A 27,371-nucleotide genomic window follows, 5' to 3' on the forward strand; every position below is an offset into this window, starting at 1 on the left:
AAGGATGTGGGGGCCACTTTGATATATAAATATATACTGTATATTTATTTTTACTTTGTGCTTTGAATTTCGCAGCATCCATCTAGCATGGTTTTTCAAAATACAGTAATTAATAAATGAGCAGGAGCCTGGTTGCCATTGCCAGCCGTAAGTCCAGCCTGTTTCCGGTGAACGTTGGCCTCCGCCAAGGCTGCCCTTTGTCACCCATTCTGTTCATCATTTTCATGGACACAATGTCTAGGCTTCGAGAGGATCTGGTCTCTGCTATTTGCAGACGATGTGGTCCTGATGGCCTTCAGCGTTTACTGGGGCGGTTTGGATCTGAGTGTGAAGCTTCTGGGATGAGACTCAGCACCTCCAAATCCGAGGCCATGGTTCTCAGTCGGAAAAGGGTGGGTTGCTCCCTGTAGTCCTGCCCCAGGTGGAGGAGTTCAAGTTTCTCGGGGTCTTGTTCACGAGTGAGGGAAGGTTGGAGTGTGAGGGATTATGTTGGAGGGATTAGTCTCACAGCAAACTCTGGGATGGGTACCAAGCCCTCTACCTACCACCCGAGCCGTGTCACCTGTGTAGAATCAGCAAAATTGCCTATCAATTTTCAATGGGAACATTTTCACAGAAAACCTGAACTTTTTCGTAACACCACTTCCTCTTCTTCTAAGATTTCTCAACTCATTCAAGCCATTCTAACATCAAACTGTTCAACATTGTCAGGATATTCGGGCTACCAACTTTTCACATCTCTAAAATGTTTGCTTCAGACAAGCGTCTCACTTTTCTTTAAAAACTTGTTGCTGCTGCCACATTTCTCAGAGTTAAACCACTCCAAAGTCAAAATGCACAGCTCAGGCAGGACATTTAGCTTTGCTGGTACATTGTCCTATCATGCTACGTGTTGGCACGCTAGCAGTTTGTATTGCTAGCATGATAACATTAGCATTGTAGCATTTTTTGTTGTTGCCATTTTCATGTGTATTAACATACGCAGGGAACTTAACACTAACATGCTAGGTGTTGCATGGTAACATTAGTAAAGTAGCCTTTTTAGTCTTATAAGTAGAACTCAAACGCTTAGTGCTATCATGCTAAGTATTAGCATGCTAGCAATGCTAACATGCTCCCATTAGCATAGTAGCATTTTGAACCAGTTTTATTCATATTAACACTGGCAGACACTTAGGGCTATCATGCTAGGTTTTGCATGCTAATGTTAGCATTGCAACATTTTAGCTGTTTTCATGGGAAGAAACTTCTATAAACACTGCTATCTTAGGTGCGGGACATTTCCATTTTTCCAGGAACGGTTGGTAACCCACATCACATAAACACAAGTCAACAAGTTCAAGGTGTGAAAAGCTGCAACATTTATTTAAAGAAAAAAAAAAAACAACACTATTCCAAATGTGTACCTGTGTATAACACACCTTTCTTCTGGGACAGTTGTCTGTCTCCATCACATCCATATCATCCCTAAAAACACCTGTCTTCTAGGGCAGTTGCCTGTCTCCACATTGTCCCTAAGACACCTGTCTTCTGGGACGGTTATCGGTCTCCATCACGTCCACATTGTCCCAAAGACACCTGTCTTCTGGGACTCTTATCTGTCTCCATCATGTCCACATTGTGCCTAAGACATCTGTCTTCTGGGACGGTTGCCTGTCTCCATCACGTCCACACTGTGCGAAAGAGACCTGTCTTCTGGGACGGTTGCCTGTCTCCATCACATCCACACTGTGCGAAAGACACCTGTCTTCTGGGACGGTTGCCTGTCTCCATCACGTCCACACTGTGCCTAAGACACCTGTCTTTTCGGACGGTTCTCTGTCTCCATCACATCCACACTGTGCCAAAGACACCTGTCTTCTGGGACGGTTGCCTGTCTCCATCACGTCCACACTGTGTGAAAGACACCTGTCTTCTGGGACGGTTGCCTGTCTCCATCACGTCCACACTGTGCCTAAGACACCTGTCTTTTCGGACGGTTCTCTGTCTCCATCACATCCACACTGTGCCAAAGACACCTGTCTTCTGGGACGGTTGCCTGTCTCCATCACGTCCACACTGTGTGAAAGACACCTGTCTTCTGGGACGGTTGCCTGTCTCCATCACGTCCACACTGTGTGAAAGACACCTGTCTTCTGGGACGGTTGCCTGTCTCCATCACGTCCACACTGTGTGAAAGACACCTGTCTTCTGGGACGGTTGCCTGTCTCCATCACATCCACACTGTGCCAAAGACACCTGTCTTCTGGGACGGTTGCCTGTCTCCATCACGTCCACACTGTGTGAAAGACACCTGTCTTCTGGGACGGTTGCCTGTCTCCATCACGTCCACACTGTGCCTAAGACACCTGTCTTTTCAGACGGTTCTCTGTCTCCATCACGTCCACACTGTGTGAAAGGCACGTGTCCACACTGTGTGTGGCTGCAGCCATGGATGATGTGTAAGATGTTCCAGCTGGGTGAAAGAGGGCCATGTTGCTAGAGATACTGTATAAATGATGAGTGTGCAGAGAGGGCGTACACACAAGTACCGTAGATGTAAAAATGTCCATCTGTTGAAATGAAGGTGTGTGAGCTTTAGCGGTAGAAGAATAATAGGAGCGTTGGAAGGGTGGCTGGTTTGTGACGTCGCCTGCTTGAATGTTTTGGACATTTGTCCATTGAAGTGCTTGTGCTTTGAATTGTCTGCCGTTCGTACCAAATTGTTTATGTTCAACTTTTCAGTTGAGGTTCCCGTGTAACAAGCTTCCTTGACCTGACTGAATGACAAGCTAGGCAGCAGGTCCAGCGTATGAGAAGAAAAGAGAAAGCTAATGTGTAGCGTAACAATGCTACGATGGGGAGAAATGAGTCATATATTCAATACTTACATTTGTGTGCTGATCTCCTGTGCATTCTTTGAAGGACTTTGTGTCCTCAGTCCACGCAGGACTGTCCTCCACTTCATTGAAGGTGCATAAAAGAAGCAGCAGGGTGAATGACTTCCGTCTGCCGCCACTGTGTGGCGCACACGGAGTATGACATGCTGTGAGAAACGACATTATTCAACAAGCAAAGACAAACCAAGATTATTTCTGTATTGAAACCACATCTGACATTTATGTCATGACATCCTAGAGTTTTTGAGCCGTATCGACACCAATAAATAAATAACATTGTCATGAAATACTTTTTTCTCCTCAGTCTCATGTCACGATTGGCCAAGTGACATGCGAAGCTCCTCCTTCCTCAGACTGCCGTCCAAACGCTGCGTCTCTGACTGCAGAACAGACGCTATTGGACAGAGAGTGACCGCCACCAGCGAGTCACTCAGGTCCTGACGGAGTTCCTGAGAGCGCCGCTTCTTCCCGCAAGACTGCAACATCGCCCTCTGCTGGCTGTCTACTGCCAGTGCCACGTGAAGTTGACTCACCTGAGGAGCACATGTCACGTTTACTACACGAAGAATATGTTACATGTATTACATGTAGATGTAGTGTGTGTGTAGATACTATATTATATATATATATATATATATATATATATATATATATATATATATATATATATATATATATATATATATATATATATATATATATATATATATATATATATATGATTGTGTGTAGCATTGTACAAAAACATAGTATCTAGCTTTACAAAGCAAAAGATTACAAAATGTGGTTACATCTACATTGTCACTCAGATGCTGAGATGCTGTAGATGTATACATTATATCGATACATGTACAGTATGTGTGTGTGTACCTGTCTCAGTGTGTCTCTCTCTGTCTTCAGTTTCCTCTTCTGATCTCTCAGATGATGGCTTTTCTTCTGGGCCCGGTCCAGTTTCAGCTCCAGGTAGGCCACGCAGCTCTGCAACAACAGTCTATCTGCTGATGCTTCATGTGTATCCTCCTTTTCCCTCCTGCTCTCATCTGTCCTCCGAGTGATGACGGGCACCTTTGGGAGAACATCAGGACACACATGAGCCTTCCGGCATCCGGCTCCTCTCCTCAGAAACCATCAGGCCTGGGTGAAAGACAGCCTCTCCGTATTTCAAAGGACATGTGACGACACGCCGCTGTCTTTACAGGACACAAACATTTGCCTTAAAGGCAGGAAGCTCACCTCAGCATCAGTTTGCATGTGTCGCCTCCTCATGTCCTCCTCAATGCTCATGCTGGTTCTCAACTGGTCATTCTCATCCCACGTTTCAGACTGCACCTCATCCCAGAGCGTTTGGACATCCAGTTGCAAGATCTTCCTTTGCTTCTCCTCATCCCTCTTCTCCTCCTCCATCTTCCTTTGCTTCTCCTCATCCCTCTTCTCCTCCTCCATCTTCCTTTGCTTCTCCTCATCCCTCTTCTCCTCCTCCATCTTCCTTTGCTTCTCCTCATCCCTCTTCTTCTCCTCCATCTTCCTTTGCTTCTCCTCCTCCATCTTCCTTTGCTTCTCCTCACCCCTCTTCTCCTCCTCCATCTTCCTTTGCTTCTCCTCATCCCTCTTCTCCTCCTCCATCTTCCTTTGCTTCTCCTCATCCCTCTTTTCCTCCTCCATCTTCCTTTGCTTCTCCTCATCCCTCTTCTCCTCCTCCATCTTCCTTTGCTTCTCTTCATCCCTCTTCTCCTCCTCCATCTTCCTTTGCTTCTCCTCATCCCTCTTTTCCTCCTCCATCTTCCTTTGCTTCTCCTCCTCCATCTTCCTTTGCTTCTCCTCACCCCTCTTCTCCACCTCCATCTTCCTTTGCTTCTCCTCATCCCTCTTCTCCACCTCCATCTTCCTTTGCTTCTCCTCACCCCTCTTCTCCTCCTCCATCTTCCTTTGCTTCTCCTCCTCCCTCTTCTCCACCTCCATCTTCCTTTGCTTCTCTTCATCCCTCTTCTCCTCCTCCGTCTTCCACTGCTCCTCTGTTTTCCATCGTTCTCCGGCCTCTCTCTTCCGGTCCCGCAGCGCCTGCCTCAAATCCTCCTCCAGATCTCTCAGCTTGGCCTCCAGTAGCTCAACTGTAACTCCTCGATCACGACTGGTCTTCCTCTCCTCCTCTAAGGCGCTCCTCAGACGCTCCCCCTCTTCATGGCTCTCCTGGGTAAGACAGAAAAAAGTCAAACTCCACACAGAGATGCCCAAGCGGAGGAGATTGGTTCAACAAGACGTCTGGTCTTTTAACGAGAAGGATGAAGATGGCAATGACAGCATGACTTCTGTGGCGGGCTGCTGTTTATGCTTCATCTTTGTCTGTAACATCCTTCTACTAAATACCCCATATGTCACGACATGGAAACAGAAACATGCGGCTTATCTATGGACCAATCTATTTTTCTCTTTAAATTAAGTGGGCGTGGCTTAAATTGTACTGGACACTACATGGCAATATGGTATGTTTGTACAGCGTCATGAAGGATAAACTGTACCTGGTTCTCCAGGGCTTTTAAGTTGAGCTCCATCACCTCCACCATATGCTGTGCTCCTTTCAGTTCTTCCTGCACCTCCTTTCTCCTCCACTCTTCCCTCCTCAAATCCTCCCTAAGAGCCTTGACCAACTCCTCGGCCCTCAGCAGCTTATCTTGTGCTTTCTGCATCTCCCTCTCTTGAGTCTGCTGCGACCCCTGCCGTGCTTCCTTCTCTCTTAGAACAGATTCCTCCTGAGCTGCATGGACATCCCTGTCAAACACAGGCTCATGCCTCCTCTTCTCTTCCTCCTTTTGGATTTCTTCACATCGCTCTTCCAGGCGTCTCCTCTCTTGGTCACTTTTCCTCTCCATCTCCCTCATTCTGTCCTGCTGCTTTTCTTTCAGTGTGGTTCTCAGGTGCCGGATCTCCATCTCTCGCTCCTCCAGCATGCAGGAGAGCTGAGCAGCCTCCTTGGCACTGAGTTCAGCCTGTGCCCTCCAACGGGTCACTTCTTCCTCCAATTCCTCAATCTCAACGCCAGAGTGGAGAATCTGTGGCTGCTCCTCCAGTTGCTTCCTTTCTCCATCTTTTTCTTTCGGCGCCACATCCAACTCCTTCCCCTTTCTTTGCCTCTTCTCCAGCTCCTCTATCCTCCTAGCTGCTGTCTCCCTCTGGTGCAGCTCCTCCCTCAGACACTGCACTTCACCTTCAGAGGAGAATCAGAGATGGACAAGGGTCCTCTGCTGGATGGACTGAAAGAGGAAAAAGGAGAAGTACTGACCGCTGAGCGCTTCTTTGGCCTGCTGCAGTGTGTGCACGTGTGCGCTCAGGTGAGTTCGCTCCTCGTTGGCTCGTTGCAGCTGCTCCAGCAGAGACACCAAGCGGGACCTGACAAACCAAAGACCGGACAGTTTGGACTCCGACCGTGTTTCCCTGCATCCCTCATACGTGTCTTTCAGCTTACTTCAGCTGCTGCGCCTGCTCTTCCTGATGCTCCTCCTGCCTTTGCAGAACATCTTGCATCTCCTGCAGCCTCCTGCTCTCTCTCTGCTGCTCCTCGTGCAGACACTCCATCCTGTCCATATCCTTTGCTGCCAGCTGTAGCTGCTCCTGCGCTTGCTTCAGCTCCTCCAAAACAGAGGCGTGCTGAGAGGAGCGCTAAGGAGAGACAACAAGGTTCTGGACTAATGTTGTTAGTTAATTGGTGCTGTTAAAACGTACCTTCATCAGGGCGTCTCTGACATCTGCCGCTTCTTCTTCTGCCCTCATCCTGGCCCGCTGATGGCTCTCTGCCATCCCCTACAAACAGTGTGTCAGTGGGAAAGACATGAATGAAAAAAGACGCTAGAGCTCACCTTCAGATCTTTGATGATGGCTTCTTTCTCCAGCAGCTCGGCATCAAGCCTGGAAAGAACAAAAAACACATCGTTGACTTCAGTTACAGTAAGTCACATGACCATCATACCGCTGCACCTTCTCCTACCTCTGGCGTACATCCACCTCTCCTTTATGTACTTCCTCCTCCTTGCGCTGCAGCGTCACTTCTCTTTCATGAAGCTCCTCCTCCCTGCATTCCATATTCTTTTCCCTGCTCCTAAGCTCCCCCTGTCCTTTATTCAGCACCTCCCTCATCCTTTGTAGCGCCATCTCCTTGCTTTTCACCTCCTCCTCTTCTTTATGCAGCTTGTCCTCCATCTTCTGTAGCTCCACCCCCTTTCTCTGGACTTCTTTCTCCTTGCTGCCAAGCTCCAACTCTCCTTGATGGAGCTCTTTCTTGTTCTTCTGGAGCTCCGCCTCCTTGCTCTCCACCTGTTGCTTCTGGCTACGAAGCTCCACCTCTTGACGGCAGAGGACCTCCTCCCTCTTCTGTAGCACCGCCTCCTTGCTCTCGACCTCTTCCTCCTTGCAGCCAAGCTCCACCTGTCCTTGAAAGAGGACCTCCTCCCTCTTTTGTAACTCCGCCTCCTTTCTGCAGACCATTTCCTCCTTGCAGCCAAGCTCCACCTCTCCTTGACAGAGGATTCCCTCCCTCTTATGTAGTTCCGCCTCCTTCCTGCGAACCTCTTCCTCCTTGCAGCCAAGCTCCACCTGTCCTTGAAAGAGGACCTCGTCTTTCTTCTGCAGCTCCGCCTCCTTCCTGCGGACCACTTCCTCCTTGCTGCCAAGCTCCTCCTGTCCTTGACAGAGACCTTCCTCCCTCTTTCGTAGGTCCGCCTCTCTTCTCTGAAACGCTTCCTCCTTGTCGCCAAGCTCCACCTCTCCTCGACAGAGGATTTCCTCCCTCTTCTGTAGCTCCGCCTCTTTTCTCTGAACCTTTTCCTCCTTGCTGTGGCGCTCCACTTCTCCTTGAAGGAGGACCTCCTGTCTCTTCTGTAGCTCCGCCTCTTTTCTCTGAACCTTTTCCTCCTTGCTGCGGAGCTCCACCTCTCCTTGAAGGAGGACCTCCTGTCTCTTCTGTAGCTCCGCCGCCTCTCTCTGTTGCTCCACTTCAAGTCTCAGCGCCACGTGACTCTTGTGAGGGTCTGCCTCCTGCTTTCTGTGAAGCAGACACACACCGGATGTACGGTCTTGATAGAAACAGACACACATCTGCTCCCAGCTACAGACCTGCTCAGTTCACGCGCCATGGGAGTGCTCTGTGCACTTTTGTGAAGATGCTGGTTGTCTTCCTCCAGCTGTTTCAGTCGCAGCTGCAGCAAAGTGTTGTCCTCACTGAGCCGCCGCACAGCAAGCTCCGCCCTCTGACAAACGCATCATCTTCACCGGTACGTCTGTGACCTGTGGCCGCAGTGCTGGTGTGTGGTACAGACCTGCGCTTCCTGGTGTCTCCACTGCAGGGCGCTCTCAGCGTCGGACAGGATGGACAGCAGGGTGGATGTGTCCTGACCGGGGACGGAGTGTGGGAGGGCGCTGCTGTTCAGCACGCGAGACTGATGGCAAAAGAAGAAACGTCTCACGTGGTTGTTGAATTCACAGTCATCGTGGAAATGACGTACGCTCAGTGCACTTAGCCTTTTGAGTGCATAAGCGCGTTCACACTGACAGGTACCAACAGTAGCCGCATGATGCACTCAAAAAGGTGAGCGCACAGTGCTGGACCACTACCATCCTCAGTCGCCATCTTGGCTGCGTAGAGGGAGGGGAGGGATTAACTTGAATGGTCGGCAGCTGAGCAGTCAGTGGAAATTAGTGAACAGAAACCACTAAGTTCACACACTCAAGTACACAATATACATATACATTTCTCATCACAATGTTAAGAGCAGTGGAAAAATGGCAAAAATGTACATTTTGCACTATTGGATCTTAAGGAGATTCGATTTAGTAGGGGTGGGAATCTCTGGCCGCCTCACAATTCAATTACGATTCAGTCGCTGTGATGTGATGATAAAACGATTATGGAAGCATCTTTATTTGTGATCAATAGTTTGTCCTTTTTTATATATCATTTCTTTTTACTCACAGTGTACTACTAAAACAAAGCATATTTGTAATGATCCACAATGAAAATAAACATGAAACAGATGAATTATCTTCCATTACATTTTAATAACTGGTAGCTTCGCTCTACCAACGTATTTCCCATTGCACAGAACCAGCAGGAACGGTCAAGTGCACCAGTAGCAGCATGTAGAAAATGAACAAACTTCAGCTTATTCTGAGTAACCAAGGTTATTCATAAAATAAATAACAGACTTCTGCATTCAAACTGAAATCCTGAGCAAAAAGAATATTTTTGCTATACAGCAAAGTCAAAAACAGCTTTCATGCAAAACACAGAGTTGTGTACAAGCGGCTCTCATACAAGACTAATGCTTGCAGACGTCAGTATATTAGGAATAACCTGCCCTTATTCACAAATAATAGAAATAATACAAATGAATGTTGCCTCTGCAACATTAATGAACATCTCGGCCATATTGGCACCCGTATGGCTCTTGTTCATTCCTCTCCTTTGTAGCACGTGAGGTGCGAGCTTCCAGTCATCAGTAATGAAGGGTGCTGTTACGGTGACATACTGTAACAGCGCCCTTTCCGAGTTGGGTGGAAAATGAGTTATCACCTGCTGGATGGTTCTCTGGTCGGCAGCAACTTCAGCTGGCTGTTTTTCCTTCTGGTTGGGGTGGAAACGTGTTATGTTCCCAAAATATTTGAAGCTTGGATGACGAAGCTTGCATATGGTCTGGCGCTTATCCAGCTAATTTTTTGCTTCCACTACGTGAAAGCCAAAGCGCATCCAGGCACTCGCTTTACGCTCAGCCAGGCTAACACTTAGGTTCACCACCATAAACTGTCAGGGCGGCACTTCCGCTTTCTGTTTTTTTGTTCCGTCAGCATCAATTATTGACATTTATGAATCGATTAATAATCGTCAATGTCCGCAGCGCGATGCCCCTACAAAAACGATTATATCCCCCACCCCTAAGTAGAGCAGGCTGTTCATCCAAAATTGAAGAGCACAGCCTTTAAAAGGCAAAACTTGGGTGAAAATGTGGATTGAATGTGATTTACTGTAGTGTCAGGTATTCACTGGCATGATCTCTTGATGGCAAAAGCAAAAAAGCTTTCTCTCTTTGAAGGCGGTGGGATTGTTGAGCTGCATAAGCGAAGCCTCTCTCTCGCAGCGCGCCATTGCTGCTGAGGTTGAACGCAGTAAGGCAGTCATTTCAAGCTTCTGAAAAACATCCTGAGGCTCATGGAGCAAAAAAGTGGTAGACCCAAAAAAAAATAAGCCGGAGGATCGATCCCATTGGCTGTCAGGCAAGTAACGGGACCATCCTCGGCCCAAACGAAGGTTGTTACTGGTGCCGAATGCAGTCCGATAACCATCAGACGCCATCTGCCAGAGAGGAAACAACATCTTCAAAGGCCTGGTCTCCTTCAAGGTTTGGAATTTGCAGGAGAGCACCAAACACGGGACATTGTTTTACTCTCCCTTGACGGTCCTGATGGCTTCCAACGTTACTGGCATGACAAGGAGATTCCCCCCTGAGATGCTTTCCACCATCATGATCCTTCAATGGAACAATGGAGCTTCAGGTCGTGCAGGGGCGTCAAACGGCAGCCGGCTATGTGGAGGTGTCGCATGGGGCGTCCCTCATGATCGAAGGCCCTTGTCTGTGTGGTAATGACTGTCTTTTTCACAAAGAATAATAAGCTCACTCTTTGACCATCCTGCGTGTTCCCCTGATCTAAATCCATTGCAGAACATTTAGATTTAGCACCTGGAGCAACACTCTCACCAGCCTCCTGCAAACACTGGCATCAGGCATGCCCAAAGCCAGTAAGAATGGCACAGCTACTCATTACTCACTCCTTTTTACACATTTGATTTCTATTTTAGGCGGTTTGAGCAATGGCCATAAACTTTTGATCAGCTGAAGAACAGCCTATTTCACTTGAATGCTTTCGTCTTTTTGCATTTTGAAGCTCTACTTAAAACCACCTTAAATAGTGCAAAATGTACATTCCTGCAACTTTTCAACTGGTCTTAACATTTGGATCCGGTGTGTATGCTTAGTGAAGTGCAGTGACAGCCGAAAAAGAAGACAACTTGGTGGTATGCGGACAAAAAAAGGGAGTGAAAGGGCGTGAGGGCTGAGCGGGTTTGTTATTCTGTGACAGGGGACGTTTGTAGTGTTCAACAGGAAGGAGCATGGGTGAGTGGAACAGATGCCAGTTTGGGCTCTTAGCTCGTTGCGTAGCGCTGCTCACACTCTCTTCTGTGGAACCTGGGTTGAGCCGCGGGCATGTGCAGACGGGGTGGACCAGATGGAATATACAGTATGAGGACATAGACTTCTTTGAGTTTGAAGGTATTAATGTGAACAGTAGTCGGCTTCCTCTGACAAGTGCATGACAGCTACAAACATGCTGCTAAGAAGATTGTCAGTAGATAATAAAGGGCAGTTTAAGGCTGCAATGGATTGGTGCCTTTTTCATTGACTGCAGGGTGTCCCTAAAGTCTGGACGTATAATATACAGTACATGCTGTACATTACACACAAATGGTCAGTTGAATTGTTAAAACAATTGAATACATTATTTACCATCAATTATCAGAATTTATGTACTAAAAATATATCACCTATAATATTACAATTATATTGTTTATTCATATGAAGCATTTGAAATATTATTTAAATCTACATTTTAGAATTGTAAAATAGGGCTGTCACGAGACGAGAAGGGATTTTAACTTTACTTTTAAGAAAAGGACAATGAAAAATAAATGACCTTACATTACACTATTAATATCATTTCTATACACGTTACACACTTCTGCACTCTGTGTGCATGCTAGCGGCGAGACAAAAGGGTTCAATCTGTTCATGCTGTTGTTCTATGGAACAAAGGTGCCAAAGTGGCTGAAAGCAATGCACAGAGTGAGCCCTCTTCCTGCCTGTTTGGAGGAAAACAGACATGCATGCTCATGGCAATATAGTGATTATCTACTTAATTTTCATGTATTTATTTATGTAGTGCCTAGTGCCCACCAGACAGTTTGTTTCTGAACCAGTTGTGACACCCCTATTGTGAAAGGATATGTGTTTTGTTGTCCAGACTTTAGGGAGTGTAAAGAAATGAGTTGGAAAATGAGAGCAAAGTGACTTCGTTAGCAGCATGACGTCCACGTGCTTGATGCTTTCATCCTTCAATGACCATTTCCTGACTTTGCCGTGATGTCTGCCACTCACCAGCTTGACGACGGCTCGAGCCACTACCTCCAGGCTTGCCTCTCGCCCCCTCTGCTCCAACATCCTGCAACACATGACGTGACTGGCATAAGCTTTGCTTTGTGTACGGTAGCCCGTTTAGCGTACGCCACAAACTGTTGCATTTCTGTTTGCCTTGTTTTTTTAGCCACTTTGTCATGCCCCAAAACAAAATGTACACAACACACTCCTCCTCTGCCTTGCCCTTGCCACATGGATGTGTGCAAGATTTTCCTGCGTGCACGCAGAAAATATTTTCCATCCCAATTTTCTTGCTACGTGCTTTGCGGGCTTGAAAATCCGTGCGAGCCACGTGCGTGCCTCTTGGGATTTTCCCCATTTTTGCACGTCGGAGCACGTACGTGGGGATGTAAGGGCCGCTTCCCCCAAACTACGATAGATTGTGTGCAATCAAGTGGCCAAACAACGGACACGCTGAGTTGGATATCTGTTATGAACTTGATGAGCTAAATAAGCCGCTATGTGTGCAAAGTCGGTGTGGAGTGACAGTAATGTAACAAAGAGGGCGAAGACCACTCCTCAGCTCCAGAAAGAAGTCATCGGAAAGTACAATGATGGCATCTGTGTAATCTATTTTTCCATATTCTGGATCTTACTATCCGGAATGATTCCATTACCTGGATCAGTCTTTGATATTTTGTACAACCTGTATCTTCTTTCCAAGTGCTTTGACCATTTTTTGTGGAGTTATATGCACAAATTTAGAATATTGCAATGTCCGGATCACCCCCAAAATGTAATCACTTCTTCCACATGGGAAGAATGGACTGGGTTAGAGTACATTTCTGCTTGAGACGGACCTTCTGGAACAGATGAATAACGCTAACCAAGGTTCCACTCTATCTACATTGATAAGATGTAAGAATTAGGATTGTAATGATTATTATTATAGGCTGCTGGTGCCTGAGCGGAGGATGGTCAACAGATACCGGCATGCTGGCATTCACGCTCAACAATATAAATACTACTTGCGTACACAGTGTATTTTGTGCTGCATGCATGACATCACACACGTAGGACATGCAACCAACTTACCTGTCCTCTGGCTCCACCTCCAGCTCTCCAACAGTGAAGGTACCAAGGGTGGAGGTGGAGGAGGTGAGAGGGTGGGGAGCCAGGGGAGGTGGGTGGAGCTGCTCAGACGTGAGAGAAGGGCTTGAGGTCAGGAGGTCTGCGGGCGGAGGAGGCAGGGGGGACAGTTTGATGAGGCTCAAGGAGGTGGAGTCACAGCTGGATAGGACAGACAAGGAAAGACGGGAGAGCTCCGCCTTCAGCTCCAACAGATCCCTGTGCATGCGCGCACACACACACACACACAAACGACCATGAAAGATGTGAATGTGTGTGTGCATACAGTAAAAGGGAACTCCTCACACTTCACTACCTGTCGGCAGCAGTTCTGACAGTGCGACAGTGTTGTCTGAGAGCCATCACGGACCTCCACACACGCAAGAGCAGAGCCTGCTGCTGAGCCATGTGACCTGACGCGCACTGGACACACAACATGATGACAACGCTGCCACTCTGTGGACTGTGAGACCACTCTGCGCACACGGCACCTCTCTCTCGCGCTGCCAATCACAGGCTCGGCGCTCGGCCTCCTCCAGAGCTCTCGTCAAATTGCACGTCAGCTTGCGCACGTCCTCTCTCAGGACCTCGTTGGCCTGCTCCGATCGGCTGAGGCGCAGCCGCAGAAAGGAATTGGTCTCGGTCAAGAAGGTAGACCTGCACAGTACACAATATTACCTCCTTCTTCCTCCTTCCTTTTTAATGGTGAACTGCAACAGCTACCTTTGTTGTTCCTCTTCAAGCGTGATGAGGGCACTTTCCAAAGACTCACACTTGTCCTCATTGCCACTTTGCTACAAAAACACACACACATACGCACGTATATACAATAGTACTATACAATGAAAGCAGTGTCCTATTAGCATTCTAGTAGCAGTACTTTAGAGACCTGCTTGGTGGTCTGTGCTTTGAGTTGAAGGTCCAAGCTTTGACACCGATCTCTGTACTCCAGCACCTGCACATGCTGACCTTGTTAGCAGTGACACAAACACAAGCCTGCCCCTCTCTGCCGCGGACACGACAGCTAATGCTAACGCTAACAGGCGTCACCTTGTTCTGCAGCCGGTGGACGAGCAGAGCCTGACGAGCCTCCCTCTCCCTGGCCTCCCGAGCCTGCCTCCTCCATGTCCTGTGTTCCTCCTCCTCATGCTGGGGGGCGAGCGAGGTGGCCATTGATAGCTCCAGCTGCTCACAAAGCGTATTTTTTTTATTAGTGTTATTAGTTTATATGTTAGAACTTTTTTCCCTTTCGCTGCGCCTTCAACTTTTGCTGTTTTTTTCCTGTTTGATTGTATTTTTATTTTTATTTTTTACAATGTGCTGTGGGCCAATAAAAAAAACAAGTTGCGGGTTGCAAATGGCCCCCGGGTCGCACTTTGGACTCCTGTGTTTTAGCCGAACTGCGGCCCTCACCCGCTCACTGAGGGCCCTGTTCCTGGACGCTAGCTCCTCCCTTTCTGCTCGACTCTCTGCAAGCTCCTCCTGCAGCAGCCGCACTTCCTGATGTAGCTCCACCCTCTCCTGTTGCCAACCAATCAGCAGCTCTGAGTCCATGGCAGGAAGTGGACATCAGCTTGGAGCTGAAACAAGAATGAAGCTACAATTATTGTTAGCTTGTGTTGTTGTGCCTCAACCCTCAGGTTGACTACAAGGTAAAAAAGCAACATAGTTTTCACTCTTAAAATAATATTAGATTCATTACATCGTGGACAAAAGAGACTCAAACAAATGTTCTTTCACACTAAAACGTGAAATAAAAAGAAGAGAATTGTGAGTTAGTATGAATCGGTTTAGCCTTGACTAGCTAGTTGAGTGACGGTGGGAGATGACGATAAGCCGCGGTCCGCCCTGGCCGTCATTTAAGCCAGAACCACCACTGCACGCCATCTTCTACACTATGTGGCAACTTTTATACCAGCTGGTATTCTACAACACGGCAACTCGTGTTCTGCAACACCGGGTAACTTCTACATGACACGGCAACTCATTCTACAACATCTGGCAACTTCTAAACTACATGGCAATTTATATTTTACGACATTCTACAACACTTGGCAACTTCTACTCTACATGGCAACGCATATTCTACGACTTCCTAAAACACCTGGCAACTTGTACACTGCACGCACCTCTAGTTCTACAACATCTGGCAACTTCTACGCGACACGGCAACACCTGGCAACTTGTACATGAGCTGGAAACTTCTACTCTACATGGCAACGCATATTCCACGACATTCTACAACACCTGGCAACTTGTACACTAGTGCACACACTTGTATACTCGTGCTCTACAAAATCTTGCAACTTCTACGCCACACGGCAACTGGTGTTCTACAACATCTGGCAACTTCTACGCGACACGGCAACTCGTGTTCTACAACATCTGGCAACTTCTACGCGACACGGCAACTCGTGTTCTACAACATCTGGCAACTTCTACGCGACACGGCAACTTGTGTTCTGCAACACCTGGCAACTTCTACGTGTTGTGTCAAATCGTACTATCCAACACCTGGCAACTTGTATCGTACCTGGCAACTCCTATTCTACGACACCAGTCGTAGCTAAAATGTTTTCATATTAAAAAGTGTCAGAACAAACAGACCATGAGACCAACACTCGCACTGCTCATTACGTCAATTCCACCTTCAATTTGCCATAAGTGCCGAATCGAAAGCCAACTTGAGTGTGGTTTTCATAGGACCCTCCTTCAGCAAAACACCGACTTGTGACCCTCAGCTCTCCTAGCATGCGTGACAACTGGTGATGGATGCTCGACAGCACTTTAGCAGGCTGCTGTCTTATCAAGTACAAGCAAAGCCATCCCAGTGCACATTTTCTGCAAGCCACAACCTCTTCACCCGATCAGTACATCCTGACGTCAACGAATAATGCAATAATACCAATAATAACAACGAGCAAAGGCGGTGAACGTTAGCAAGAGTGCACTGAAAGGTGTAGGAGCTAGCAGGCGGTGAATAAAGTGTCTTCGTTTACTTTTCCAAGGGACCGCTTAGCTAACCAAACGTCCTCAACAAGCTGAGGTAAGTAACAGCTCTTTCCTCACCATAAAAGTTAAGTTCCCAAAAGATGCTTCAAGCTCTTCTTCTTCCTCCCCCTTGTTCTTATTCTTTGTCGATATACGCCGGATGCAAATGATAGCGTTGCAATAGCGCCACCCTGCGGATGTGATGATCGCTACAGCTAACAGAGCTCGGTGGCTTGTCAAACTTTTGACAGATATTTGCCAGAAGCCATGCACCCTCTACTCATGCACGCATAAACATAAACATAAACCTTTTTTTATCTTCAGTCACTTGAAACATTGAACATAATTAATTGGTTCATTCATTTTATCGTAATTCTGGGTCAAAAATGTGTATTGGCCAAACAAAACCCAGCTAAAGTGGAAAAATAGAGCAGAAAGAGTATCATACAGTGGCTCTCAATTATTTTGTGTCACGTATGAAAGGGATCTATGTCATATCTATTTACTTATCTGTACTTTACAGACTGAAGTCCAAACTGAAACCAGCAAAATGGAGAGCAGTGAAGCACACAAGCGTATTCAAGAGTCAAACTGCATGCTGAGCATGACAAATTCATACACACTGGAAGTCCTCAGTGCCGCTCGTGCCCCTCCCCCTGACAGCTCACCGCGCCCTCTCCCACAGGGGGCCCGCCCCACTGGACAAAATTCAACTATGAACTCATTCAACACCAAAGATGTATTTGTACATCTTTTTACGTTTTGCAACTGCAGACTGAAAAAGTCTCATCTCAAGCAGTTTTAAGCCGTAAAAACGGCCACGAGGTGGCAGAAGTGCACTTGATAAGAGCTCGGCATGGATCTTCTGCAGGTAAAAAACACGATGGAAGAGTTAACTCCGTTAACGTTAACAGGCTGTTAACTTGACGTTAAAGTCAACTGACCTAAGGACCACCGCTAACTTTTTAACAGCTGGTTGACTCTCAAGTTTAGCTTCACACAATTTGGAACACTTTTAAGTTAAGCGAGTCTGGGCTCTTACTTTGAAGGCTGGTTAGGCAGTTTCGGTATCGGGCGTAGGGCCCGAGGTTCATTTTTCTGTAAAGTTGGAAACTATGTTAAATATTACTTACTTTCTTTAACAATATATCTAACTAAAATACTTTTGTTTCATTTCTTTTTTTATTTGTTAAATCGTTTCGCCATCAATGTTTTCGCTAAAGCGGAAGTCAACAAAATGAGGAATTGTGGGATATATTGGCGCTGACCAGTGACGTCAACCACGCGGTTAACTTCGACAGTGCCGTGAACTAACGACCTGACTAACCATGTTTTGAACAATGCATATTTAACGGTCGGTTAGCTAACGGCGGGTTAAGAATGTAACCGGTGGTTAGGGGTTAACCGGTGGTTAAAATAACCGACTTTTGAACAACCGGCCCAGAAGGTTACACATTAACGTGTGCACACACACGGTTCCAAACGTGAAAACTGTAAATCGTTGATGGTGTTTTATATTTTTAAATAAATTGCTATTGTGATGTAAAACAACCCTTTTTTGTGTTGGTGTAGTTGTTTATATGTTTGAGCTGTCACAAAAGCAAAACATATTTGTGTCAAAGTGGAAGTTATGCTTGAAATGTCTCTTTTCACAAAAAGCTGCTTTTCTCCCTTTTTTAGTCGGGAACTGATATTTTCCTGAAACTTACCTACAGTATGTTCTACTGCTGATTACTAAAGAACGGAAAAAGGTAGAAACAAACTTTTTTTCCTGATGAAAACTGAGAGTGTAATCTGTGTTTTGGTAGGTTCCTTGTTTCTATAGCCAAAGAACACAATATTCCGTGTGCCCTGGAAGATCAGTCAAAATGGTCTGTCGGAGTTGTCTTTTGAAAAACGGCTGGGATTGAATGAGTTAATACTAATAACTAATAAAAACACAAAGATTTGCCTGTGAGTGAAAGATGGCAAATTAAAGCAAATATTGCCTTACATTGTTATTATTTATTATTCCAGTGGATCATGTACAACAATAATCATATGTAAAATAGCCATAATAATAAAATATAATAAATACTATACATAATCTTCTTTAGTGGCTGCAGTGGCTAAATGGTAAGGTGTTGCTCTCATAAACTGCAGATGGTGGGTGGGAAACCCATCTGTATTTTGAGTTAGTGTTTCGGGTGCTTTGTCCTTCAGAACTTTTAAGTCGAGGGAGGCCCACAATCAAGGGTGTCTGAAGTTGTGTGTGTGTGTGTGTGTGTGTGTGTGTGTATTATCATAACAATGGTTTATTTGGTCACAAACAGTGTTGACAGTAACATTGTTTTGCATAAATTTGTGGGACATTTCAAAACACACCTGCATGCTTTTGTGAATCACTTCAATAAAAAAGTGCTCAGCGTTCTCATGAGTTTGCTGTCTTGTGCCACCCCTAGAAACTAACTCTATGAGTTGGCACAGGCAGGAGCGCCCCTCCCCCTAACTGCAGAACATGCGCCTTGGGCTCCATAATCCACAGGGGGGCATTTTCTTCTTCTCTTTGGAAAGGATGCGCATCGCTGGCGTGACCCGCACATGGAGCACCAAGTCAGCCCCAGACTCCGCCACCAATCAGATCATTCACACAATTTCCTAAACTGGATCCATTTCGACCAGGGGTCTCATACTCAACTTACCTGGGGGCCACTGGAGGTGAGGTCAAGTACCCCACAAGAAAAGGGTAGAAGTGATTTGTTCTATTCAGAACATGAACGGCTCTTCTGGACATATACGGTAGCTTGTCTTGCCTACCTTCCTGTCAGAAACCTGGTAGCACGTCCTCTTATTTGTGGTAGGAAGTGTGTTTACTGAACTGCTACATGTTCTGTCTAGTGACCCCCCCGGTGACCCCCCCACTCATTCACTTTACTGTGTGACCAGCTCACTGCCAGTTCAGTGTTGGCTCTTCAGGAGCCCGATTAAGGAGCCTCTTCCTTTGTACGCCTCTGATCATCTTTTGTGGAATCAAAGATGGCCAAAACATGTACACAGCAGTCCCTGACTATATCACGGTGTTTCAAATAATAATTCATTCATAAATGATCTCTGTTTCGTGGTTGAGTATGGCCTATTTGTCACGCCCCGGGTGTTTGTCTGCATAACAGCTGGCTCATTTTCCCTCTTTATGCCTTAGTTCTTGTGTCGATGATCTTATTTTGTAGCTGTTTCCTGTTTTGCCCTGTTCTGTGTTTGGCTGCTTTGTGTTTCTTGTTCACTCACACCTGTGGCTAATTTTAGTTAGGCTTTTATTGAGTTCAGGCTGCTCCTTGGCTCGCCTGAAGCTTTGTCCTGGCTGCTGTAGCGATGTGTCAGTGGCGAACGAACCAGCTCTAAGAGCCGGCTCTTTGAAATGAACGACAGGAGCCGGCTCGCGTCGTTGGGAGCCAGTCGAGAGCCGATTGTTTTTTTTCCTTGCCTTTTTTTTCTGTTACAGGCCAATGTGATTGGTCAAGATGTGTGGCAGCGTCTCTGTGTCCACACTGAGCAGAGGGAGGGGCGGGGTTAAACACACGCCATAGTGCTCTTAGAGCCGATTCATTCATGAGAAAAATGCATGAAGAGATTTGACCCATTTTGTCTATTGAGATGGGTCTTTGTTTTTGTATTTCATCATATAACATGATTTATTTTTGTAGCTGTTGATTTAAGGTTGAAAGAAATCCATTTAAATAATAAACATTTGATATAATGTATTTTTACATTAATAATTCATTTGGCACAAAGGAAACAAATAAATTTAAGACAAAAAAAAATCTGAGGAGCCACTTGGGAACCAAAAGAGCCAACTCTTTTTAGTGAAAAGAACAGTCTCTCAAAAAAGAGCCGAAATTTCCATCACTCCTCTGCTGCTTTAAGAAATAAATACTGTTACCTGCACAGGGCCGCATCTCTCTTCATCCTGGGGTCACGCCACAGTGCCAACATGCCGCGACATTACAGTATTATTAGTCAAGCCGAGTCGACGTGCCATGGCTGAGAACAAGTGGAAAAAAAGCTTCTCCTCTCATTCTGTGTGGAAGTGGTAAGTTGTTGTCTCATACGTCCTTCCCCACTCTGTTTGAAACACCTTCTTAAGTTTAGAATAAGTAAATTGAAGAGGCTAACTAGTTAGCTCGGCAGCTGGCTATGCCGTCTGTTATGTCCCTGCAGTGGTCCCGTAGCCTGTGCAATGTGATGTAAACAAAGAATAATATGGTAATGGTTTCATTCATATTGAGCATACACAAAGGTTTCACTTGAGCACAATTCACAGTTCCGCATGTCCAAAAAGGAGTAGGAAGATGCAAAGCTTCTTTAATCCTACCCCTATCCGTTACACATCAATTGCAGTACATTTGTTCACCTCCTGTGTTCCAAATGTACTTTTTGCTTATTGTATATACCTAGGACAGTGATAAGGCAATACAACATAGTCAAGGTTTATACTTCCTGTTAAGAAACTTAATGATAGTTATACATTGATAAGAACTGATCAAATAGTTGACAGAAACATAGTTTGATAGTGAGTGAGTACAGACAACATGTAATAGGAGTACAAAGGTGACTATGTGGTGTTATTTCCTGTCTAGAGGGCTCTAATAATGTTAAAAAAAAACATATTTAGAAAGTCATAAACAGGTTTTCCATGCTCTAACTGTGAAAACATCCAATTTACTAACATTGACTCATACATCACGGAAATTCATTTATCACGGTCGGGTCTGGAATCAATGAACAAGCATAAACGAGGGATTACTGTAACATGAACATAAAACACCTCGGATGCCCAACACTAAACTTTGAGTTTGAGACCAGCTGATTTGGCTTCTGAAAAGCTTACAAGTGTTCCTAAATCCTTGAGGTCTGTCTTATGAGCATACATGGAGGCTGTGCAGAGTGGATGGCGAATGTCTCCCTGCGCTGGCCTGCAACACATCAGGCGGACGCCGCTCTTCTATATTGTTCTCCCGCCATTGTCCGCTGGATGTGTGGACACCGTACTAGTTCTTTCCTTTGCCCATCCATGTCAAAGCCACTTAATGATTTATTCTCCTTTTTGTGTCAAATACAAATCTATATTTCCCCACCAAAAGGTAAACAGGTGCCAGCAGCCGTCATTTCTAACAAGGAGAGCATTTGAATAACAATGCTTTGTTTGTCAGCAGGCACTATAAAAAGCCCTGGAAACATGAGGAAGCTCTCCAAAGGACACCATGGGCAAGGTAGGTTCTGCATGGCTCACATCAAAGCGCTCGTTCAGTTCAGCTCTTGACACCGTCATCTGTGGACAGATCATCTTCTACGAGGACAAGAACTTCCAGGGTCGGAGCTATGAGTGCAGCAACGACTGCACGGACCTTCACTCCTTCTTCAGCCGCTGCAACTCCATCCGGGTGGAGAGCGGCTGCTTCATGATCTACGAGCGGCCCAACTTCATGGGCCACCAGTACTTCATGAGGAGGGGCGAGTACCCCGACTACCAGAGATGGATGGGCTTCAGCAGCTGCATCCGCTCGTGCAGGATGATTCCCGTGGTAAGAACGCACGTGTGGAATTGAGCTCCACCAGTCATACCCGACCGTCTGATGTTTCCCCCGCAGTACCGAGGCTCGTACAGATTGCGCATCTACGAGAAGCCCGACTTCAGCGGTCACATGATGGAGTTCATGGACGACTGCGCCTGTGTGTCCGACCGTTTCCACCACCGCCATATCTACTCCTGTAACGTCATGAACGGCTACTGGATCTTCTACGAGTACCCCAACTTCCGAGGGCGCCAGTACTTCCTGAGGCCCGGCGAGTACCGGCGGTACCGCGACTGGTGCGCCACCTGCGCCATCGTCGGCTCCTTCAGGAGGGTCACCGAATTTTAGCCATCAAGTGAAAGCTTGCTGTAAATATCAAAGCGCTTTGTTATTAAAAGTTGTCGGATTTTTAACTTGCCTTTCTTTCATCTGTCATTGACTTTTGACTCAAACATCACAACCTTCACAATGAATATTCAAGATGAAAACCTCGCAGTACGTATGAGGTTGTTTTGTCAACAAAACGTCACTCTTCAAAGACACAAACTCAAATCGAACCAAAAATGCAAACACTTTAGTGCAAAACGGTCCAGTAGAATCCTATGGATCCATGATGACTCAGCATTAACGTTTGGCTTACACAGCAGTTTCCATCACGCCAGGTCATCATTTTCGGACTGAGCATTCATATTCGGGTCCGTTTACCATTCTGGCAGCAGGGTACTTCATCACGACATCCTTGAATAAAGACTTTTGTTGTTGGTGTAAGTTAGCATTTTAGCATGATGACTAGGGATGTCAGTGGGCCGAGAGTTGAACAATATCGGCATATCGTTTACTGGCAAAAAAGCCAGTATCGGACATCCTTAATCACTACATATCTGTGTTGCATTCATGTGGTAAATAAATGAATCCTAAAAGTAAAGTGAAAGATGCACCTTCAAATGATGCCTTTGTTTTAAGACCAAATGGTTTCCTTTGTAGTTTTTAAAAGGCAAAGTAGTCGAGTTGGTTTATTTGCTGACGTGATAAGATCCCTGGTGGCAGGAAGGGCAAACGGCGTAAAGACCAAGCCAAAAAGCATTCATGCGTCTGACTAGGCCGTGACGACCCCTGATGGGGAAAAGCCCAAAGTAAAAAAAAAAAAACATCTTTATATGACAAGAAAATTCCTGCTAAGAAACAGATAACACTCATTTCAGATTTTTGTGGTGTAATACCAGCAGCAATACGCAAACCAGGCTATCCCCACTGAGTCGGCAGTAACTGTGAAGGATAATGACAAAACATAAAAACATGATGGTAATTGCAGCCATGTTGAGATACATTTGTGGAAAAAGCATCCACAACACGGCAATGTCTTCATACAGCAGTGGAGTTGTGCGAGTTCATCATACAGTCGAGGCATTCATCGCTACGCTTTTCCAGCGCCGTTGAGGCCGTCACGCCATATGCGCGGAAACCTCTGACTGAGCGAGTGTGCACAAAGGCCGGGTGCGCACACATAATGCGGACGACTGCAGCCAGAAATGTATGGATGGGAAAGCATTGTTACACATTTATAGGCCCAGTTCAGCAAAAGTCAAGTCTGCCGATTCATCAGCTCTGCGCATTTGAATAACAGCCCCCGGGCTTGTGTATAAAAAGGCCTTGGAGTCATGGAGTTGGCAGAGCAAATTGAATCCCTCCACTGGGGACTACCTAAAGCACCACCATGGGCAAGGTAACAGGATCGAACGTGTTCCGGTACTTAACGAGCCCAGCAACTGCCATTAAACTTCTCTTTTCAGATCATCCTTTTCGAGGAGAAGAACTTCCAGGGCCGCTCCTATGACTGCATGAGCGACTGCCCCGAGCTGACCTCTGTCCTGAGCAGATGCCAGTCCTGCCGGGTGGAGAGTGGCTGCTTTATGGTCTACGAGCGCCCCAACTTCATGGGCCTGCAGCTGTTCCTCAGGAGGGGCGAGTACCACGACCTGCAGCGCCTGATGAGCATGGGCATGACACTCGACTCCATCAGATCCTGCAGAATGATCCCCTTTGTAAGACACCTCAGCCTTTGGGTAGAAAGTCACCAACAAACTTTGACTCGCATTTGGATCCCAATTACAGCACAGAGGCCAGTTCCGGATCAAGATCTTTGAGCGGGAGAACATGGGCGGCCAGTCCAATGAGCTGCAGGAGGACTGCGACAACATCATGGACCGCTTCCGCATGAACGACATCCTGTCCTGCCAGGTGATGGAGGGCCACTGGCTGCTGTACGAGCAGCCCCACTTCCGTGGCAGGGTGATCTACGTCAGGCCCGGCGAGCACAGGAGCATCAGGGAGATGGGCATGAGCGGCATCAGGCTCATGAGCTTGAGGCGCATCACCGACATGTGCTAGAAATTCTGTACTTGGCTTGAATAAATAAAAACACGTCTTCTTCATAATTATCTATGACTTGCCTTGTGTCGCTTAAGTAACCAAAAGCAAGTACATATAGCAAGTACTGTATAGATAGCGATATAGCTAGTATACACTAGATACCAGCTGCTACGTACATAGCAGGGAGTATCGATCCATCCCCACAACCAAATCCTGGGTTGGTCACAGGCTGATTTGGAATGACACTCCACACTTCCTCGCATATGGACCACTACACCATCAATGGCCTTCCAACCAATGCGGCGTTTTCCAATTCTTTCCGTTTTTTTTGTTTGAATGCATTTCCTTCATGCTGAATGCCACAGAGACATGATTTGTATCTTATGTAAATCATAATTGACTTTTCCAAATTACTTTTCCAAAGTAAAGGCTTTGAAATGGAAATCTGTATTGAAGAACCCGCTAGCTGTCTGCTGACGTGGCTAGTAGACACCAAACATTAGCGGAAGCACTGATCCTGAAAGTCCCCATGCCCTTGGGCCAGAGCTCCAGATTTTGCAAAGAAAATATGCGACATTACGGCTACATATTTCATCTACCTCAGATAAAAAAAAGTATGCCTCACATATTGGGTTGACAAGGGATGCACTTCGTTCCTTATTAGCATGAGAATGAAAAATAAAATGTGGAGTCAAATGAGGACAGCATGTCCCAGTTGAAGGCTATCCATGCCAGCGTGTGTGATCGCTCATGTTTCAATCTCTTTTCAGTTCCACTTTTCCTGGCTCAACTGTCTCTCTGGCGGCTGCTAGCTAGGTAGCTAAATAGCTAGAGTCATCTGCTCCATGGACTCCAAAATTGACTTTTTTTTACGACAGTAACATTTAGTCTTTAAAACAAACAAGCAATGTGGTTTGTTCACAGCTTGTTTTTGTCCTACGGGGAAGCTACAATGGCCGTCACCATCATGGAGTATATGCTAACTTACAACCTTGCTCTCTTGTTAGCATTATAATACTTCATGATACTGCCTTCAAAACACTACATTGTTTAACATATGATAGTGACGCTATCTCCGACCACCGCTGTAAGCTTGCCAGCTGATGTTGGCCAGCTCACCAAAGAATATTTGCTCAGTATTTTTTTATCAGTGTTCAATTCAAACATGATGCCTGTATTTAATGACGAAGGAGCACAAAGACAATGGTGCATGTGGCCGCTGTGGACCTTCACTTTCTATCACACCGTAGGACGGTATGACGGATTAGTTTAGCGGTTTTGAAAGTGTGACTTTTTCATACATAATGTGGTATACTTTGAAGCCGCTAACCGGCCCATGGCTAGTCACGAGGTGTAGTATTTCTTCGGTGAGACAAGCACCAGACTTGTTTGCCGGAACAACAGGCTTTTCTTGCGGGTTTGAATCATCTCACAACAGGCACAATAATAGTAATATAATTAACAATAATAACAATAACACAAGCTCAGAACCTCCTCCACACAGAGGACTGCAACACACACACAAGCACAAGTCTTATTTATGTCTTACATGTCTTATCTTCTCTTATTATGTCTACTATATCGGGTAATAGGAGTGTAAAGGTGACCGTAAGGGTGTTATTTCTTGTAAAAATTGTAAAAAGCGTATTTAGAAGGGGGTGAACAGGTTTTCTATGTCTTATTTTCTCTTATTATGTCTACTATATTGGATAATAGAAGTGCAAAGGTGACTACAGGGGTGTTATTTCATGTCTAGAGGTCTCTATGTGATTTTTTTCATGGTGGAGATGATGTAAAATGGATTTGCTTTAGAGCATCGTAAATGGACATGTTTAGTCTTTTTATGAGTGCATCCATTAGTCTGGGTTTTTTGCCATTAGTGGGGTGTCTTGGGCCGTGGCCCCCACGTGAATAGTGGGATCCCCTGTACTGTAGAGTAGTCAGTGTAGAGCTTGTATAACAGTGCAGATATGCTATCACACAGCCATTATTGTGTAAATACCTGGCAACACGAGTGAGTAGCAAAGCAAGATCATCACGCGTCTTGGCTCCAGTCAAGCGTGGTTTGGGGCAGCAAGAGTGCCTCCTGCGCTGGGGGAGCTGTGGTTCACCGGGGCCAAGGATGAATTCCATGCTCCGTGTCATTGTCAAGCAGAACATGATCATGAACATGAGTTGGACTACTTTACGTTGCAAAGATGAGACAACACACAAGGAAGTACATTTAAAAGAGATTTTATTTGTCATTTTTATTTAAAATCTTGCTTTGCTCTGCAGCTGCTTCTAAGAGCAGGAATCCATGATGCGTCTCATGCTCATGAAGCGAGTGCCGCTCATGCCCATGTCCCTGAAGCTGCGGTACTCGCCGGGCCTCAGGTACATCATCCTGCCCCTGAAGTTGGGCTGCTCGTACAGCAGCCAGTGGCCGTCCAGCACGTTGCAGGACATGCAGTCGTTCATGCGCAGGCGGTCCATGATGTTGTCACAGTCCTCCAGCAACTCGTTGGACTGGCCGCTCAGGTTCTCCCTTTCAAAGATTCTGATCCGGAACTGGCCTCTGTGCTGTAAAGATTGAAGGGAGAGACTCAAAAGTCAGCAAATGGCATTCACGTGCAAGGCGCTCCTGAAGGATAGGATGCTGTACAGTACCATGGGGATCATGCGGCAAGACCTGATGCAGTCGCTCATGCCCATGCGCTGGTAGTCGGAGTACTCGCCCCTCCTGACAAAGAACTGGTTGCCCATGTAGTTTGTGCGGTCGTAGACCATGAAGCAGCCACTCTCCACCCGGCAGGAGAGGCACCTGCTCAGGTAAGAGGACATGTCAGCGCAGTCGCTGCTGGTCTCATAGGAACGACCCTGGAAGTTCCGGTCCTCGTAGAAGATGATCTGGAACGGACAAGATGAGGGTTATCATCACCCCGGGGGCTTCCTCAAAGCCAAGACGCCCACCTACCTTGCCCATGGTCATGGCTGCAGCTGGAAGTGTGGAAGCTCAAAGGGACTGCGTGCTTTGACTCCATGTCGCCGCACTGCTTTTATACCTGACCTCGCGCCCAAAGGACGCATGACCCCATTGTGCAAAGCCCTGACGGGGCAACATGGAAGCGGAGGCCCCCCTTGTTCAAAGAGACCTTCAACACATCGTGATTTGCGGTGGTTGCATTTGTGTGAGGAGGCCCCCCCCACCAGCATGGCCTGCATTGTCTGCGCTGTTGAATGACAGAAAAAGGTTTTTACAAAGCAAAAAACATACATGATGTAAAAGCCAAGCTGAGAGA

General features: G+C 46.3%; 4 protein-coding genes across 9 annotated transcripts; 2 read left to right on the forward strand and 2 right to left on the reverse strand.

Annotated features, from left to right (window-relative positions):
• Nucleotides 1–1,337: 1,337 nt before the first annotated feature.
• LOC129187910 (golgin subfamily A member 6-like protein 25) lies at nt 1,338–16,466 on the reverse strand. 6 transcript variants are annotated; one of them, XR_008572484.1, is made up of 21 exons: nt 16,250–16,464; nt 14,594–14,760; nt 14,231–14,365; nt 14,061–14,135; nt 13,904–13,974; nt 13,672–13,837; nt 13,497–13,603; nt 13,148–13,399; nt 12,074–12,137; nt 8,186–8,305; nt 7,983–8,116; nt 6,859–7,911; nt 6,731–6,779; nt 6,597–6,674; nt 6,340–6,533; nt 6,157–6,263; nt 5,396–6,081; nt 4,113–5,066; nt 3,750–3,944; nt 2,871–3,412; nt 1,338–2,771 (listed from the first exon to the last, which is right to left on the reverse strand). XR_008572484.1 is itself a non-coding variant. In XM_054787720.1 (21 exons), exons 2-20 carry the CDS (start codon nt 14,732–14,734, stop codon nt 3,191–3,193), a joined length of 4,803 nt encoding a protein of 1,600 aa, XP_054643695.1. In that variant the 5' UTR covers nt 14,735–14,760; nt 16,250–16,464; the 3' UTR covers nt 1,338–3,025; nt 3,170–3,190. The 6 variants fall into 6 exon arrangements, 5 of the variants coding, with proteins under 5 accessions (XP_054643695.1, XP_054643696.1, XP_054643697.1 ...); XM_054787720.1 differs by having other exon boundaries at nt 1,338–3,025; nt 3,170–3,412; XM_054787721.1 differs by having other exon boundaries at nt 1,338–3,412; nt 14,070–14,135.
• Nucleotides 16,467–21,346: 4,880 nt separating this feature from the next.
• On the forward strand, nt 21,347–22,133 carry LOC129187743 (gamma-crystallin M2-like). Its single transcript, XM_054787389.1, has 3 exons — nt 21,347–21,417; nt 21,487–21,729; nt 21,796–22,133. The coding sequence occupies exons 1-3, from the start codon at nt 21,409–21,411 to the stop codon at nt 22,066–22,068; spliced, it is 525 nt and encodes a 174-aa protein (XP_054643364.1). The 5' UTR covers nt 21,347–21,408; the 3' UTR covers nt 22,069–22,133.
• Nucleotides 22,134–23,377: 1,244 nt separating this feature from the next.
• LOC129187742 (gamma-crystallin M1-like) lies at nt 23,378–24,158 on the forward strand. Its single transcript, XM_054787388.1, has 3 exons — nt 23,378–23,443; nt 23,511–23,762; nt 23,833–24,158. The coding sequence occupies exons 1-3, from the start codon at nt 23,435–23,437 to the stop codon at nt 24,106–24,108; spliced, it is 537 nt and encodes a 178-aa protein (XP_054643363.1). The 5' UTR covers nt 23,378–23,434; the 3' UTR covers nt 24,109–24,158.
• A 2,151-nt stretch (nt 24,159–26,309) lies between these two features.
• On the reverse strand, nt 26,310–27,211 carry LOC129187714 (gamma-crystallin M3-like). Its single transcript, XM_054787332.1, has 3 exons — nt 27,047–27,211; nt 26,740–26,979; nt 26,310–26,652 (listed from the first exon to the last, which is right to left on the reverse strand). The coding sequence occupies exons 1-3, from the start codon at nt 27,059–27,061 to the stop codon at nt 26,374–26,376; spliced, it is 534 nt and encodes a 177-aa protein (XP_054643307.1). The 5' UTR covers nt 27,062–27,211; the 3' UTR covers nt 26,310–26,373.
• Between the last annotated feature and the right edge of the window lie 160 nt (nt 27,212–27,371).

This window comes from Dunckerocampus dactyliophorus, chromosome 9 (genome assembly GCF_027744805.1).
Source record: "Dunckerocampus dactyliophorus isolate RoL2022-P2 chromosome 9, RoL_Ddac_1.1, whole genome shotgun sequence".
NCBI lineage: Eukaryota > Metazoa > Chordata > Actinopteri > Syngnathiformes > Syngnathidae > Dunckerocampus > Dunckerocampus dactyliophorus.